At 55.7% G+C, this 15,798-nt stretch overlaps 1 protein-coding gene across 3 annotated transcripts; it reads left to right on the top strand.

Moving 5' to 3' along the window:
- The first annotated feature begins 1,387 nt into the window (after positions 1 to 1,387).
- On the top strand, positions 1,388 to 15,780 carry ABHD6 (abhydrolase domain containing 6, acylglycerol lipase). 3 transcript variants are annotated; one of them, XM_084531200.1, is made up of 10 exons: positions 1,388 to 1,414; positions 7,285 to 7,360; positions 8,972 to 9,115; positions 10,961 to 11,117; positions 11,500 to 11,613; positions 11,873 to 12,005; positions 12,743 to 12,900; positions 13,541 to 13,595; positions 13,913 to 14,013; positions 14,470 to 15,780. In XM_084531200.1, the coding sequence occupies exons 3-10, from the start codon at positions 8,997 to 8,999 to the stop codon at positions 14,644 to 14,646; spliced, it is 1,014 nt and encodes a 337-aa protein (XP_084387326.1). In that variant the 5' UTR covers positions 1,388 to 1,414; positions 7,285 to 7,360; positions 8,972 to 8,996; the 3' UTR covers positions 14,647 to 15,780. The 3 variants fall into 3 exon arrangements, with proteins under 3 accessions (XP_084387326.1, XP_084387324.1, XP_084387325.1); XM_084531198.1 differs by lacking the exon at positions 1,388 to 1,414 and adding an exon at positions 4,873 to 4,954; XM_084531199.1 differs by lacking the exon at positions 1,388 to 1,414 and adding an exon at positions 5,113 to 5,167.
- The last annotated feature ends 18 nt before the right edge of the window (positions 15,781 to 15,798 follow it).

Here is a 15,798-nt window from a genome sequence, read left to right as displayed (position 1 = left end):
GGTTTTGACTGTGCCCATGTTTTGTTCTGCTTCTCTGGCCTGGTTTAGCTGCCCCAGCTCAGTAATGGGTAGTTATGTGATGGCCCCAGCCCCAAAATCTCCCAGCCAAGTGTCCCCAGCAAACAGCAGTCCTGGGCTACTGGCCCAAGGAGCCCCATGCTGCACAGTGGATGGGACAGGAGGTATAACAAGAAGTCAGGCGAGATGGTGTTATGTGTTCTGGAATTTTCTCTTGGTTGTTAGCGTGCTTTCACATCCTCTCTGCTTTTCCTGAGAAAGCCCCACAGCCCCAGTGCACCCCTGCCCTGCCTGCACAGCCACGTGCTGGGGAAGGGCGGCTGGGCCCCTCTTAATGCCATATCCAGAAGCACTAGCTCTAATCACCATCTAATTAATTAAACAGGTTTGTTCTGTGGTCAGAAATAACAGGAACTGTCCTGGACACCAGGGGGACAGGAGCAAGCCTGTCCCAGCTCCTTTCTCTCCTTCAGGCCCTGCTTGGGCAGGACAGACTCCAGAGGAAAACAGTAAATTATAAAGCAATGTAAAGGGCCTCTCCACACTGAGGAGTAGCCTTGTTTTAAAGGAGGTAAGTAGGAAGCTCGTAGGCTACAGATGGCTGTGTGTAATTTTGGGGAACGAAAGATTTGCTGTGTTCCCAGCTCTGGGCAGCGAGGAGGGAAAGCAGCAGCTCGGGGTGGGGGTGAACCTGCCTCCCGCCTCATCCTGTGATGCTCATGGCACGGGCACAGCCTCGGTGTGTGTTCGAGACACCAAAACGCCACGCCAGGCCTGCTTGTGCTACCCCAGCATCAAAAACGTTGGCTGTGGTGCCTCTGAGGGTTTTAGCCCTGAACTGGGTGCCCTTCCTCCTGCAGCTGTGTTTGCCCAAGGGCGGCTGCTGTCAGAGCCTGACTCAGCTCCACTTTCCCCTCCAGGCCGCACCTGATCAGAAGTACAGCCGGCGTCACCCTCTGCAGAGGTGACAGCAACACAACAACATTACTGGGCGGCTCTTGCTCCTTCCCACACTGCTTTATCTCTCCGTTTACTGCTCGGTCTTGTACTCTGCTCTGTATCAAGCTGTAACATGCAGCGTGAGCCTTTGCCAGCTCCGGCCTGTCCCGGGCTTGCACGAGAGCACCTCCAGCCACTCTGCGGGTGCCGTACCTGTCCCTGCCGCCCACCACAAGGGTGACAAGCACCCCTGATGCTGGCCATTGATATACACATCTTTTTTGCTTTGCTACGGGATGCTGTTCCTATTCTATTTGCCCTGCCCTGAGGGATGCTGGCACAAAAACATTGCCTCCACCTGAGCAGCAGCTGCAGGCTGTTCCCTAATTCACCTTCCCATAAAACCTCCCCCAGCTGGGGGCAGGAGGTCAGACTGGTGGGACCCTGCACCACACAGGTGCTGGGGCTTTGCTATTTCTGGAGCAGCAATTCAGCTCTCCATCATCTTCCCTTCCCAGGACGGTGCTGAGGGATGGGTGGGGTGGGATGTGTCCATTGTGTGTCTCATTGGGGTCCCCACGGGGACACGGGATGTCTGGAGCAGCCTCCTCACCCCTCAGGCGCAGACGCTTCCTTTCAGTCACGGTCCCGGCTGCCATGCGGGGCACTCACAGCTTTGTTTTCCCTGCTGGAGAGCCGGGGCTGGCCACTCTGATGCTTCCTGAGCCCTACTGGAAGGGGCAACGGGGAGGAAGCTGTGGGCCAGGCCTCATCCCATTGTGTGCCGGTAGCAGGAGCCGGCCCACGCTCACTGGTGGCACTGGGCGAGTGGGGCTGGTGAAGGCCTTTGGGTTTACCACAGCTGTCAGGCAGTGCTTTATCGTCACCCTGTGGAATTTCAAGTTAATCAGTAACAGCACTGAGGCTGTTCTGTGTTGCTAAAGTTCACAACCAGGCTGCAGACCAAATATGGCCATTTGGGAAGGGATTTTAATGTTGTTGTAACACAAATGGTTGTCCTCACATCACCCTGCAGGAATCTAGAGTTAGCTGGGGGTGAAAACGAGCTGTGCAAGGTGAAAGGTGTTTGTTTGGAGTCAGCAGGGTCTCCTTCCCTGCTCAGCCTGTTTGCAGGTCTGGAAGGTGTGCGTTCTGCCTGGTACATCGCTGCTGGAGCACAGCTCCTTGCTGTGCAGGGCTCTGACAGGGTTTTCCTTTAAACGTGATAGCTCGGTGTTGGTTGAGTAGTGATTTAAAGCAGGAAAGCCTGCCTGCGAAAGCAGTTGCAGGTAAAGTGCCTCGTCATGTTTTCAGCCTCTTGAGCAAGGCTGTGTAGCTGAGGCACAGAACTTGAGATGCTCTGAACCGAACCCTGGAGGAAGCTCTTGACATGTGGCAATTAGACGGGGCTTTGAAGTACACAGACACAAAGGTGTTGCAGCCACCAAATAAGCAAGTTTTTTTGTGACAATTAGTACACAGCAATCGTTAGCAGTTAAACGTGCAATTAAAACACGTGCAATATGTGCAACAATTTTGAGTCAAAAATTATTCAAAGCTGCTAAAAGTCTTGCTTCATCGTGCTGTGGAAGCCAGGTACACTTGTTGCTGTGCTCCCCGGTTGTGTGATGAAGGTGCTGGGGGCTGAGCTGGGAGCCTGCCCCTGCCCCTGGGCTGCATTTTGGCCTCCTGTCGTTACAGGCAAGGCGCTGCCAGCAGCAGGTCCTGGGGTGTCCCTGGGGTTGCTGGCAGCACCGTGCGGTGAGTGGGAGCAGGCAGGGAGGATTCATCCCGGGAAGGTGACTCACATCGCCGGAGCAGCGTGCGGTCGCTTGTTGTGGTTGCAAGTAATCACGCCGTGCTCTCTGCGGATGCGTGACCCAGCGGTGGAAAATAGCGTGGAAGCCTTTTATCTGGTGAAGCAGTGCTGCTCTCCGGCTTGGTGAAGCCAGAGCTTTGGTTATCCGTAGCTACCCAGGCCTGGGTACAGCCAGAGTTTCCACTTTCCTATGGGAAACAAGATGGTTTGTGGTTGTCCTGCTGCCTCCTTTCTGAGGGCAAAGGCCAGCCAACTCTGATTTATTTTTTTCCTGGCTGCAATCCTGTAGCTATTCTGATTTAGAAATGTGTTTTTGTTTCTGACTACTCGCTAAGTCATCTGCCCCTCTCCTCACAACATCACAGCCGTGCTCCTGCCCCGGTGGGACGCACCGCTCCTGACGCTGGGACCAGGAATGAGGAATTTTGGCTGAGGGAGGGGGTGGCCAGCACCTGGCTACGAGACACCACCACCAGCCATGGGGTGAGATGGGGGTGACCCCATCCTGTTCAGCTGCCAAAATGGGCTGTGTCTGTGCTGAGAGGAGACACCAGGCATACAGGGCAGGTTAGTGCATGCACCCGTCTTCAACGTGAGCACCAGTGCTGGGATTGCTGGAGCAGGCCAGAACAGGGTACGTGGGCTCCCAGCTAGCTCCCACCATGATTCAGCACAAAACCATTGCAAGTTTCTGTTTCAGCTTCTCTATTTAAGTGTGGCAGTTCATCATGGCTGTTTGCAGGGTGTTCCTGCCAGGTGACTTGCACCAAACACCCCCTTTGTAACTCACTGCCCGCACGTGTCCCACGGGAGGTGCCTCGGGCTGCTCCAGCCCCGCGCCTGGCACAGCAGGCGTGGACAAACAAATATGATGCAAACAGCGCTGAGAAACTCATGAAATGACTCATGTCTGCTTAGGTCACCTTAGTTGGAGCTCTTCTTTGCTTAGCCTCACTTGGCTGGGAATTCCTTTAAATGAAACTCCTAAAACAGCTGTGCCTTGGCTTCACCAGCCCAGTTGGAAACCAGGATTTTGGTTACCGACACCATCCTGAGCTGGCAGCACAGCTGGATTATGTCTGCTTTAACTTGCCTGTACTTGGTTCGATGAATGTCTTCTGACAGCTCATGGTATCAAAAGCTTTGGGTTATTGGAGTAAACTCTGACCTGTAAGGCTGTGCGCGCCAGTTCTTGCAGCTTTTCCAGCCAGGCAGGCCAAAGGGACATGCTTTATCAAAGCACAGATATGGTGAGAATTTGATGCGCTGTGCTTGCAATTATTCAGGAGCTGGTGTTAATTCCAATTTAATTATCTCATATTTTTGGGCCTGGTGCAAGAGGGCTGTGCCGCCTCTGTTTAGGGTGCAGCACTGGATTTTGCCCTTGTACCCCTGCAGCCACTGTGCTGCATCCTGTTTACATCCCTGATGTAACCCATTGCATCCACCTCTGTACGTCCTTGTTGTAACCCTGTTGCAGCCACACCACATCCCCTCCTGTAGCCCTATTGCAACCCCTCTATCTCTGCTGCATCCTCACTGCACCCCCCTTGCACCCCAGCTGTATTTACTTTGTATACCTCCATATGCCCCCAGCATGCTTCCCTTGCCACCGTACCCACTGCAGGCTCATTGCAGCCCCCTCCCACCCCATTGCAGCCCCCTGGGAGCCCCTTTGCAACCTGTTGTAACCCCGCTGCCCTCCCATTGCATCACCTCACACGCTCCCATTGCAGTACCCCTTGTACCCCCATGGAAGCCCCATGATGTTGCACCCCTGCTGCATCCCTATTGCATGCCCCCTTGCACCACGCTTACAATCCCATTGCAACTCCGTTATATCCTCCCCTTTCACCCCATTGTATCCCCCGGAGACCCCCCCCCGCAACCCAATCGCACCCCATCCAAACAACGCAATTGAAGCGCCACTGCAGCCCCCCTTGCAACCCATTTCACCCCATTCCCACCCCACCTGAACCCCCTTCCTCTCCCACTGCAGCTCCCTTTGCACCTCCCCGTTGCATCCATCCTCCCCCCCCGCCTCTCCAGCGCCGCCGGTGCGCTCCGCTGCGCCCCCGCGGAGCCTCGCCGGTACCGGCGCGGAAGGGAGGGCGCAGCGCAGCGGAGCCGCCTCGTTTCGCCCGGCGCTGCCATTGCAGCACGGCTCGGCTCGGCACGGTAAGCGGAGGGGGGGCGAGGAGCTGATGGAGGCAATGCTGGGGCCGGGGGGCACCGTTCCGCCGTCTGCCCCCCCCCCTCTCCAACCTCCCTCCCCGGTGCCTCCCGGCCCTGGTGTTGAGAGAGGCGGGGAGGGAGGAGGAGACTGGGGGAGAAGGCGAAAGGCCTTGGTTGGAAGGCGAGAGGCGATTTTTAACGATTTATTTGAAAATCGTAAGGAATTTGCTTTCAAATTAAAATAATAATAATTAATAATAACCGGAAAGCAGGGCACGAAGGGGAGGAGAGCGGTGATGCTGCTCGGGCACCGCTGCCTAGAGGATGCCATCATTGTGCTGGGGCAGGTTTCGGGTGTGTGGAGATGTGGGGGGGGGCTGTGTGCCAGCAGAGGGGTCCAGGAGGTGGCCCCCAACACCCCAGCCCCGGGGAGGGCTGAGTTCGGGCGCACTCGTGACATCTGTGCTGAGCATCCGTGTGTGCAGCAGGATGGGGACGGTGGCGGGGTCTGGCGTGGGGACAGACCCGTTATGGGTTCCTGAGCCAGCAGCTGGCTGGTGGCACGGCTCCGGCTGTCCCCAGGCCGCTGGTGGTGACGCCGATGGCTCGTCCCTGGGTGCAGCACCGGGGCCGGGGGCTCTCCCACGCACATCGGCGAGCCGCGCCGTGCAGATGCAAGTGGGTCAGAGATGGGCGCTTTATGAAGCAGCGCTGCAGAAATAATGATCTCATTCCTGCCGTCTATAAATAAGTGAAGGTGAAAGGGCACATTTCCTACTCCCAGCCCTCCGGAGACTGGATTAAGACAGAGAGCTGGCTGATGGACAGAGATCATACAAATACCAACAGATCTGAAATTATATTTGCACCCTGACTGGTGTCCGAAAGGTCACGCTGTGAAATGTCCCTCTGAGGAGCTGTAATGTTAGGGGTGTCACAGATTATGATCAGTGGTGTTTTGCTGGGTGTTGAGGCTGGCAAGGGGGAGGTGGTTTCCAAGGGAAATGTTCATTTGCATGCTGCTGGGTTTTCCTACCTGGGTAGTGGTGTGTCAGGGCTCCTGGGGCATTGTTTCAGCTGCTGAGGCCCACCAAAGCCCCATGTTTCTGCAGTGGGAACTTGAAATTGCTTGGTATTTTCTCTTCAAGCAAAAATTAGAGTATGCTTAAATGTGCTGCTTGTCTTTTGGATGTTTGGAGATTTAAAATTGGTTGGTCTGCAGGTCAGAAACCAGCAGCTGTGGGCACGGGGAGCAGCGTGCAGGGGAGCAGCCCTGCATGCGCGGCACGGACCCGTAACCTTTACACTTGGATGTTGACACATCTGATTAGTGAGTGTGCACAGGGGATTTCTCCGGGTGAAAATTCTCCCCGGCCTTGCACACAGTGCGGTGCATCCCTTCCCAGCCAGAGCCTGCTGAACCAGGCTGCACTGTGAGGCCACAGCCCCCCCGGCACCCCCATGCAGCCCCCACCAGCCCTCGTCCCATTAGAGAGGTTCTCCCTGTGCCTGTTGCAGCCCAGACCTGCTCTGTGAGCAGCACTGATCTTATTGCAAAGCCTCCTGGTCTCCCTGGGTAACGAGCCGAGCTGCTTTCACATTTGTGGGTTTGGGTGTTGTTTTTTTTTTTTTTTTCTTTTGAGCTAAATGCAGGTTTCTAATCCCACACACTGGCGTGTGCTGCTGCTGTGTCTTACACGGGGCTTGGAAAAAATCAATATGTCCATCTGAGCTGCACCGTTAGATCTTCTCCGGCCTCATTTGGTGATCCAACAGGCTTGAAAGAGAAAAAAATATTGATGGGGATTTCAACCTTGCCCACAGTAACTTGTCCCTTTGGCCAGTGGCCCTGGGGACTGTCATCAGCATCCATCAGTGGTCACCCCATTAGCTGCGGGGGCTTGGCGGGGTTGGGGGCACCCCTCCAGCCTGCCTGGACCCCTGGCTCTGGAGCATCCCTCAGCCTGTTCCCAGCAGCTGTAGGATGCAGGGGCCAAACAGATGGCCCTGTTTCAGCATCCTGTGCCCTGCCATGAACTCAGCCTTATCACTGCCATCCTCTTGTGCCCCACACTTGCACTGCTCAGCCTTCCTTTTGGCTCCGCCGGCAGCTCGCACTTTGGTCCTGCTCGGAACGGGTGCCCTGATAGCGCCGTATTGCACAAAACACCATATTTACACATACAGGGGAAAGGTTGGTCAGAAGGCAGCGATGATGTATCTGGAAGGGGAGCCGCTTCCTTAAATACCCTGAAGTGGCCGCCTTCCGTGCCTGCAGGGTCAGAAAGAAGGCAAGCAGGAGAGCTCCTAACCTTGTTTTCCTCTTCTGACAGTGCTTGCGGGCTCCACCGACACCCACAGCAAGCGGGACCTGTGCCGAGAGGAGGAGCAGGAGGGGATCTCTGCAGAGTAAGCTGGGCTTTCCAACACCTCTCCCCTTGGTGTTTTGCTTTCCAAGAGCTTCAGAAGTGGAGGAGCCGAGGTGGTGACCTGGGGGCAGTGGCCCCTGGCCTGTGCTCGGTCCCTGCACCGGCCCTGTTGGGGGCTTCTTGTCCTTGTGGGTTGTTGTCTGTTTTCTGTGCCTCATTTCTTCCCTATTTTAGTGGTGTAGCCAAAGGCAACAAGTGCTCGTGGGTGGGTCTGGGTGCTGCAGCCCTGCTCCCGGGCACAAGGTGGACCCGCTGCAGAAAATGTGGGCTTACGGGCAGGCTGCGCAGGGAACAAAGGTCTTTCTAGAAAATGTTAATTAAACAAATAACGTGTGTTGTCGAGGCTTGAAGAAGTAACTGATGTTTGGTTTTGTTAAGGAGGTGTCTAATGCAAATATTTACCGTATTCATCAAATTTCAGTGACTCCCTTTTCTCTCTGGTGAAGAGGGAGAACCCGGATTTTGCTACAGAGCTTCTCTAAACTTTATGTCTCGGCCATATGCAATTTGTGTTTTTAATGTGACCCAGGGTTACGGTGTCGGTGTGGGAGAGGATATCACTGTGGTGTCTTGGTTCCTGTTTCACAGCGTAACATGATGGTTAAAGGAAGCAGAAATACCCTGCCTGCGCTGACGTGGGGAAACGTGGGGGGCAGGAGGAGAGGTGTGGGAGGGGAGATGAGGCGCTAGAAATGTTTTGTTTTGTAACTGTGACCAAAGAGCTATCACCAAGGAAATGGACGAGGCATACATTGGTCAGCAGCAGGAATTAAAGGCTGTGTGTGTGTGTAACAGGGTTTAATCCCTTAATGAGAAAAATATGTCCATGCTGCCTGTGGTCAGGAGAGCAGAGCAAGGAGCTGCCTGAACGCTTGTCCTTGTGAGCGATACCTGCTGCAGACTTTATCCTGAGGACGCTCGGGAGCTGGGATGGGACCTGGGAATGGCAGCAAGGGCAAAATGCTTCTAGGGCAGGGGGAAGGACGGGGATATTTCGGTGCCGTATCAGGGACGGGGATGAATTTGTCTCAGATGAGGGCGGGTGGCCAAAGAGCACCCTGCCAGGTTTCTTCCATCACTTCCCGAGAGCACTAATAGGCTCTGCTCCCTTGATTAGTTGGTGGCTGTGCGGAGCGGTAATGAGTCTGGAGCCGAGCTCAAGCCGCCAATTCTAGGTCAGTGGTTGTATGCCGGGGATTTGGGAGCGGGCAGGGGAGGGGGGTGGGAGCTGGGCGCCCTAAAGCGACGTGGAGCTGGTGTGGGGCTAGCCCTGTGGGGCCCCCAGCATCTCACGGGTGCAGGGATGCGTTTGGTGGGTTTGCCAGGCGCTGCAAAAACTGAACCCCATCAACCCTGCCTTGGTCCGTGCCCATCTGGAGGCTTATTGCCCCCTTGGGATGTGCTCTCTGAGAGGATAACACTGCAGTAGACATCATTCAGGAGCCGGAAGAAATATTGAGCTTTAAAACTGAAAGACACCTTGCTGCTCTGCTTTTTGCTCTCCTTTGCCTCTTGCGCTGCCACTTTCCTCTTCTCCTGGCTGCGGAGATGTCATTTAGCGCTGACTGACCCTCACTCGGTGCACACACAGGTAGGGCCGGGCCGTGAGGAACAGCATGGACCTGGACGTGCTGAACATGTTCGTCATCGCTGGCGGCACCCTGGCCATCCCCATCCTGGCCTTCGTGGCCTCCTTCCTCCTCTGGCCCTCGGCGCTCATCCGGATCTACTACTGGTGAGTGAGTTACTCCGGCTGCTCGCATTTCAGTGCGGGGGCTCGGGCGTTTTAGGAAGGACAGGGCTGTGGCCGGGTCAAGCACTGCTGTTCCTGCCCTCAGCCCCATCAGGCTGGGAGCCTCACAGCCTCCCCGAGGCCACCCGCTCCCTCCTGCTCTGGGATCTGCTCCGAGGGCAAGGCCTCTCCTTGCACCAGCAGTTATGGAGGGTCTCTCCCCGTTCTCCCCTTCTCTTCTGGGCTAGGCACCAGAGGGGTCACAGCGATGGTTTCCCTGACCCGCTTGCACCCACCCCGTCCTTTCTGATAGCAGGCAGGCGCCACGTCCTTCAGTCGTGGGCCGTCCCTGGAAATTAGCGATAAGCATGCTGTTAGCTTTCCTTTCTGGGTTTGTTGCGGAGGAAAGCCGAACTGGTGCTCCTGTGGGAAGTCAGGCAGCGTCCCAGTGTCTCGCCTGGCCTCCCTCACGGGCTGCCGGCACGTGCTGGTGGCAGATGGTGGCTCCTGCTGTCCTGCTCGTGGGTGTTTCCGAACAAAGCCACCTCCAGGCCGCTGTCCTGCCCCACTGCTCGGCCATTCAGGCCATCTTCCTGAGCTCCCTTCACCAGAAGCTGGGAGCTGGCAGGGGGTGAGGTGGCTCTCACCCCCTCAGTCGAAGCGGCACATGGGGACGCAGCTCCTTGCACTCTGTGTAAGGCAACGCATCGAACCAGGGCGGTGCAAAGGGACCTGGGGCTGAGGGGCTGCCTCGGCCGACTTCACATGTCAAAGGGGAGCTTTGTGTTGAGAAGGGGTGAGAGAAGAGCCCGCAGCGCTGTCCTTCAAGGGCTGAATGAGGGGAGAAAGCAGTGGCACATCCCAGGACACCTCTCCCTTCTCCCATCACTCACTTTCCTCCCTATCATTACCCCTGCTGCACACATCCTCAGCTGCCGTGGCATGGGTCCACGCAGGGACCTCGGTGGCTGATTGTGGCCCCCCCACCACTAATGGGGGCTGGGAGGCACCCGGGGCCACTGGCCTCTGCTCCCCGCGGGGTTAATCGGTTTAGCTGCTGCCACTAAGCCTGTTAACACCTTGCAGGGGATCAGTTCAGCTTTGCGCAGATTATTTTGTCTTCTGCTGAATTGATCCATCGGGATCAGTTGCTAAAAATGTTATCATCTTGCCCATCGGTAGTTTACACCGGTGCCTTTGAGGCGAGCACCCTTAAGACACTTATTCAGGGAGAAATTCACTTCTCCTTGTAGGACCGGCACACGGCCACGATGCTGCCTAAGTCTCCCTAACTCCCTCAAAAAAGGGATTATGATAAAAGAGGATTGCGCTATGCATAAGCTTTGAGTGGGCAGAGAGCTAGGACAACCCGGCGCAGTGTTGGTGACCTTGCTCTTGTGTCTTGTGTAAATTTTGATATCGTGTACAAAAGCATCGGGAAGCATCTTGGCAGCCAGGAGTCACCCAGCAGCTGCCCTGACAAGGGGCACTTTTGGCCATAAAGGGAAATGCAGAGAAACCGTGCCTGCTCCTCAGTCCCAGACAGCACGTACACATCATGTGTCCAAAGTGTCACCGATAATCTCTGCCCAGGTCCCCTCTGGCTGGTAATTTCACTGCATCATCCTTCACCAGGCTGAAAGCCTGCTCTGCTGGGAGCTGTCTGCATCTGCTCTCAGAGAAATAGCCTGATTTTCCTTGGGGTCAGGCTGGTATCATCTGAGTGGGGACGGCCGCCTCTGATCTTTGTGTGGCTGTAAGCACGTTTTTAAAGATCATTGAGATAGCATATGGGGAAGAGGTCCTCTCATGCCCTGGCTCCTGGAGTTATTTTCTCCTTGTTTCCAGGTACTGGCGTCGAGCGCTGGGTATGCAGGTCCGATACGTCAACTACGAAGACTACCAGTTTTGTTACTCCTACAGAGGGAGACCTGGCTACCGGCCGTCTATCCTGATGCTCCACGGCTTCTCAGCCCACAAGGACATGTGGCTGTCCATAGTCAAGGTGGGGTTCTGCTCCTCCTGTCACTGCTTAGGGAATCAGTGGTCCTGGGCTTGGGGGCAGTGCAGGGAACGCACGGCTGCACGCATGCTGTGGGATGGTGTCTGTAAGGTGCCAGGAGTACCCCCAGCTCCATGCTCTGTGTTTGCTGGATCCCTGAGACGTGCAGGGCAAGAGTGGTAGTGAGTCTTGCCTGTGGTTTCTCAGTGTTTCACCCCTGGTATGTGAGCAGATTTATTCTACAGCAAGAGTAACCAAGGGCTGCTGGAAGGAAAAAAAAAAAAAAAAAAAACATTCCCACTGCAGTTACCAGCCCCCATCCTTCCCTCCATGGTTTTCCCAGAAGTTCCCCAGCGGTGTAACCACCCCCATTTTGTTCTGGCAGTTCCTCCCCAAGAACCTGCACTTGGTGTGCGTTGACATGCCTGGCCACGAGGGCACGACCCGCTCGGCCTTGGATGATTACTCCATTATGGGACAAGCGAAGAGGATCCATCAGGTAAAGCCCTGTCAGTGCCTGGTCTCACTCCTTGTGCCTGTCCTGTGATGTTCCGGCACTGGTGCTCTCAGTGCTGTGTTCCTGCTGTGCCTGGCCTGAAGCCACTTGGGGACGTGAGGCCCTGTGTGGCCCTGTTCCCTCCCATGGCTTTTCCTAGGCTGCCAGGACCACTGGCCTGAAGGTTTTGAGGTGAATTTCTCTAATGACCCCACAACCTTGTTTCCCCTGCCCTAACTACACTCCTTCTGCCCCCGTGCAGTTCGTGGAGTGCATCAAGCTGAACAAGAGGCCCTTCCACCTGGTCGGCACCTCCATGGGTGGGAACGTCGCTGGAGTTTACGCCGCTCAGTACCCAGAGGACATCTGCAGCCTGACTCTTATCTGCCCTGCGGGTACGTAACACGAGGAGGGGGAAAATGGAAGAGAGAGAGAGCAGGAGCTGGTGCAAAAGCCCAGAGTAGTACTGAGGGCAAAGCAGACCTTGCCTGTTAGTGCAAAAATTTGGGGTATAATTAATACGTATAGTCTGAAATTCTCTGGCAGGGCACACTGCCAGGGCACAGAGCACACAGGAGGAAATCCCAGCCCTGCCCAGATCGCTCTTCAAGGCTTTGGAGTTTGCCCTGCTGTGCCACATGGCTAGAGCTGAGCCGGGGGCAAATAGGTGTGGGGCAGAGGGCTTCCATCGGGGGCTGTGCTGCAGCTGTGCTGCTCCAGCAGCTCCTTCTTGCACCGGATCAGCTCCAAGATGAGAAATCAGTCATGGAGCAAAGCAAAACATCACCAGGCCCCCATGTGCCCCACTCCTCCCTCTCTGGAGGGGCTTTGACCGACACCTCCTGTGTTACTGGATGCGTGACCCCTCTGCGGGGTCTGCACTGCTGCCGGATTTCCAGCCCCTTGGGAACAGCCCTGGCAGAGGCACCCACGGGTGGGGCACTGCTGGAATTTCATGTCCTGTCCTTGTAGCTGGCAGGCCGGGTGCTGGTATTTGCACCCACTGTATGCGTGAGGCTACGTGCCGCAGTTTTCCCCAGGTACTGCTGCCTGCCTGCAGGAACACATCTCGTGTAGCACCAACCCGTCTCGTGTGGGTTTCAGCCTGTGCACCCCTTCTCCTTTGGCCCAGGTCTGCCGAGTACCAACGATAGCAAGTTCATCAAGCAGCTCCGGGAGCTGCAGGAGTCTGAGTGCATCGACAGGATCCCTTTAATTCCCTCGACGCCTGAGGAGATGGCCGACATGCTGAAGCTCTGCTCCTACGTTCGCTTCAAGGTGCCGCAGCAGGTGAGAAGCAAGAAGGGGATTTTGGGGTGGGAGTGGGGTTGCTTCTGCCCAGCTCTGCCCTCCAGCAGCTCACTTCTCCCCCAGTCCTCAGGCAGCACCAACTGAAATATCCCCACGTGAGGCACGCAGGAGCTTGGGCAGTGGGCTGGGATGTACAAGTGTTTTTCAATAAATATGGCTGGCAGGAAGCGCTAAATAAATAAAGAAGAAGGCTATTGTCTGGCCTGGAGCAGAGATTGTTTGTTGCTTTTTTAGCAGAAGCAACGGGGATGTTAATCATCACATTGTGAGGTGAGAGGAACTTGGCAAGGGGCTCGCTATTTAGCTGGTTTTCCTTAGGAAATCTGGGATGAGTAGATTGGAGAATAAGAAAAAAAACAGTAAGATAATGCCAAAACCATTTTTTTTTTGGCAAAAAAATAAAAGAAGGAAGAAAAGCAGAGTCATGGCTGAGACAGACAGCCTGCCAGCCATCGGAGGAAAAATGCCATTTTGCATCATAAAAGACCGAAATAGTTGCTGCTGAAAGGCGTGTTCCCTTAGTGCCCTGCAACAGCCGGGGGTGCTGGGGCTGAGCGATGCTCCTGGCCGCCTGCCCTGTGCCTGGCCCCACCAGCAGGTCTCTGTGCTCTCCCTGCAGATCCTCCAGGGCCTGGTTGACGTCCGCATCCCGCACAACGATTTCTATCGGAAATGTAAGTGTGTGGTGACAGCTGGGTCTCCGGGGCTGGAGCCCTGGCCCCGTGTTCCTGTGCTGAGGGCCCTCGGGAACAAGGGGAGAGTGGATTTGGGGCTGCTGCTCTGCCCTCGTCCTCCCAGCTGGTCCAACTCCTACCGGTGTCCGTGGGGAGGTGGGGTGGGAGGAGGATGACTCTGTCACACCTTTGCAAGGACAGCCCTTCGGGGCTCGCCCCATCACCCCTGCCCATGGGCTGGTTCCCACTGGTGTTACGGGGGCTGCTTGCAACGTGTGCCTCTCACGCAGGACTGACTCTCCCCCTGCCCACCCTAGTGTTTTTAGAAATCGTGGATGAGAAGTCCAGGCACTCCCTCCAGGAGAACATGGGCAAGATCAAAGCGCCGACGCAGGTCATCTGGGGCAAGCAGGACCAGGTACGTAGACACCTCTTGGCTTTGGGCTCTTGGGGACCGCATCTGCATCCCTGCCAATGTCAACGCTGCCGAGGCTGGTGCGGAATAACGTGCCAGCAGAGTTGTCTTGGCAACTGGGGAGAGATGTGCTGCTCTGTGCTGTTCCGTGGGTAGGCGGCGAGGGAGAAGTGTGGGGCTCCGTCTCCTTGGGTGTCTGTGCAGTTACAGGGGGAGGAGCGAAGAGATTTGGAGGGTGGGGAAGGGGGCAAGACACTGGCATGTGAAGGCATGGGCTGGCACCCAGTGCTGAGCCCTGGAGAGGGGGATAGAGCATGGCCACAGCCCCCAAAAGCATTGCAAGGACCACATTCCTGCCCAGCATCTCGCCTGAGCTTGCAAGGCATCTCCAGCAGGGTTTCTACTGTGACCAGTAAAGCCCAGCTCTGTGGTGGTGACGGTTTTTAACCCAATGCCCAGGTCCTGGATGTTTCTGGTGCCCAGCTCTTAGCGAGCGCCATCCCGGACTGCCACGTGTCCATCCTGGAGAACTGCGGCCACTCGGTGGTGGTGGAGCGGCCGCGGAAGACGGCGAACCTCATGCTGGAGTTCCTGGCGCTGCTGCACAACGCGGGCAACAGCAAGAAGCAGGCGTGACGGGGCCGACGCCATGCCTGGGAGTCGTAACCTACCGAAGCGTTGATGAGTTCTCAGGGATCTTGTACAAACCGTGGTGAACGTGCCAAAGTCCCTGAGGCAGGCAGAGCCACCGCTAACACAAACCTATAGCACTACTGACGCACTGATCTAGGACCTCTGAGCAACCTTCGTAGACGCAGGAACAGGACCCGTACCTTTTCTACTCCTAGGTAAAAGCGAGCTGAAACGACAAAACGCTAGCCATGCAGCGCGCTGAAGCTCCCTATGCAGCCCATGTTATCCCGGTTACCTGCAGATAGCTCTTAATGACCTTCACCTGAGGTATACGAGCGCAGGAAGGGGGAAGCACCCCGGGCCGAGACTCGCTGTGCCCCCTGCCCCCAGACCCCGCGTTGCATGCCGCCGTGCTGCGAGAAGCCGTGCTCCAGCGCAGCGCCCTCCTCGTCGTGTAGCTCCTCACCTCGTTGGTCACGCAGAACACACGAGAAAAACGCGTGGAAGGCAGACGGCTGCGTGTGAAAACCTGTTTACACTTTTGGCGAGTGGATTTTTCTCCAGTCCCCGAGCAGCTCCTGTGCATGTGTGATGCCTTAACAGCCCCCGGGCAGCCTCCGCGTGCAGCCAGCGCGGGGGCGAGCGCGCGTCTCGGCTCTTTTCTATCCCGTTGTGCTGCTGAACGCTCCGATGTAAATAACAAACTCCTTAATGAATTCCGTGAATTCTGTGAGTGGTGACGGTGCTGGAAACGTGTGGAAGAGGGGGAAGCGTGGTCGCACCAACGGGTGGCTCCAGCGTGCCTGCGAGGCTCCCGGCGCTTGTATTTCTGAGCCATCTTCTCGCCGTCGCTCTGAGGTACTACGACCTGTACATATATTTGAAACTCCCCGGTGGTTTCTCTGCTCTTTTTGAGAGAAGAAACGTTTGTTCTTTTAGAAAATTAGAAATTTGATGTTAATTGCTTGGTTATTGTTTCTACTACAGGAGTTGATTTAAAAAAGAAATAAATCATTGATAGTTTTATGTGGTAAAAGGCAGAAAAAAAATGTTGGATCTCTATGGTTTCTCATATGCCACAGATTGCTGTATTCAGGGGATTTATATGGCTATTAAAATCTAGTAATTTAAAGAGTGCTCCATGCGGTGATTTCT

This window comes from Aythya ferina (assembly GCF_964211825.1).
Source record: "Aythya ferina genome assembly, chromosome: 10".
NCBI classification, from domain to species: domain Eukaryota; kingdom Metazoa; phylum Chordata; class Aves; order Anseriformes; family Anatidae; genus Aythya; species Aythya ferina.
This window is presented reverse-complemented; position numbering and strand designations above follow the sequence as displayed.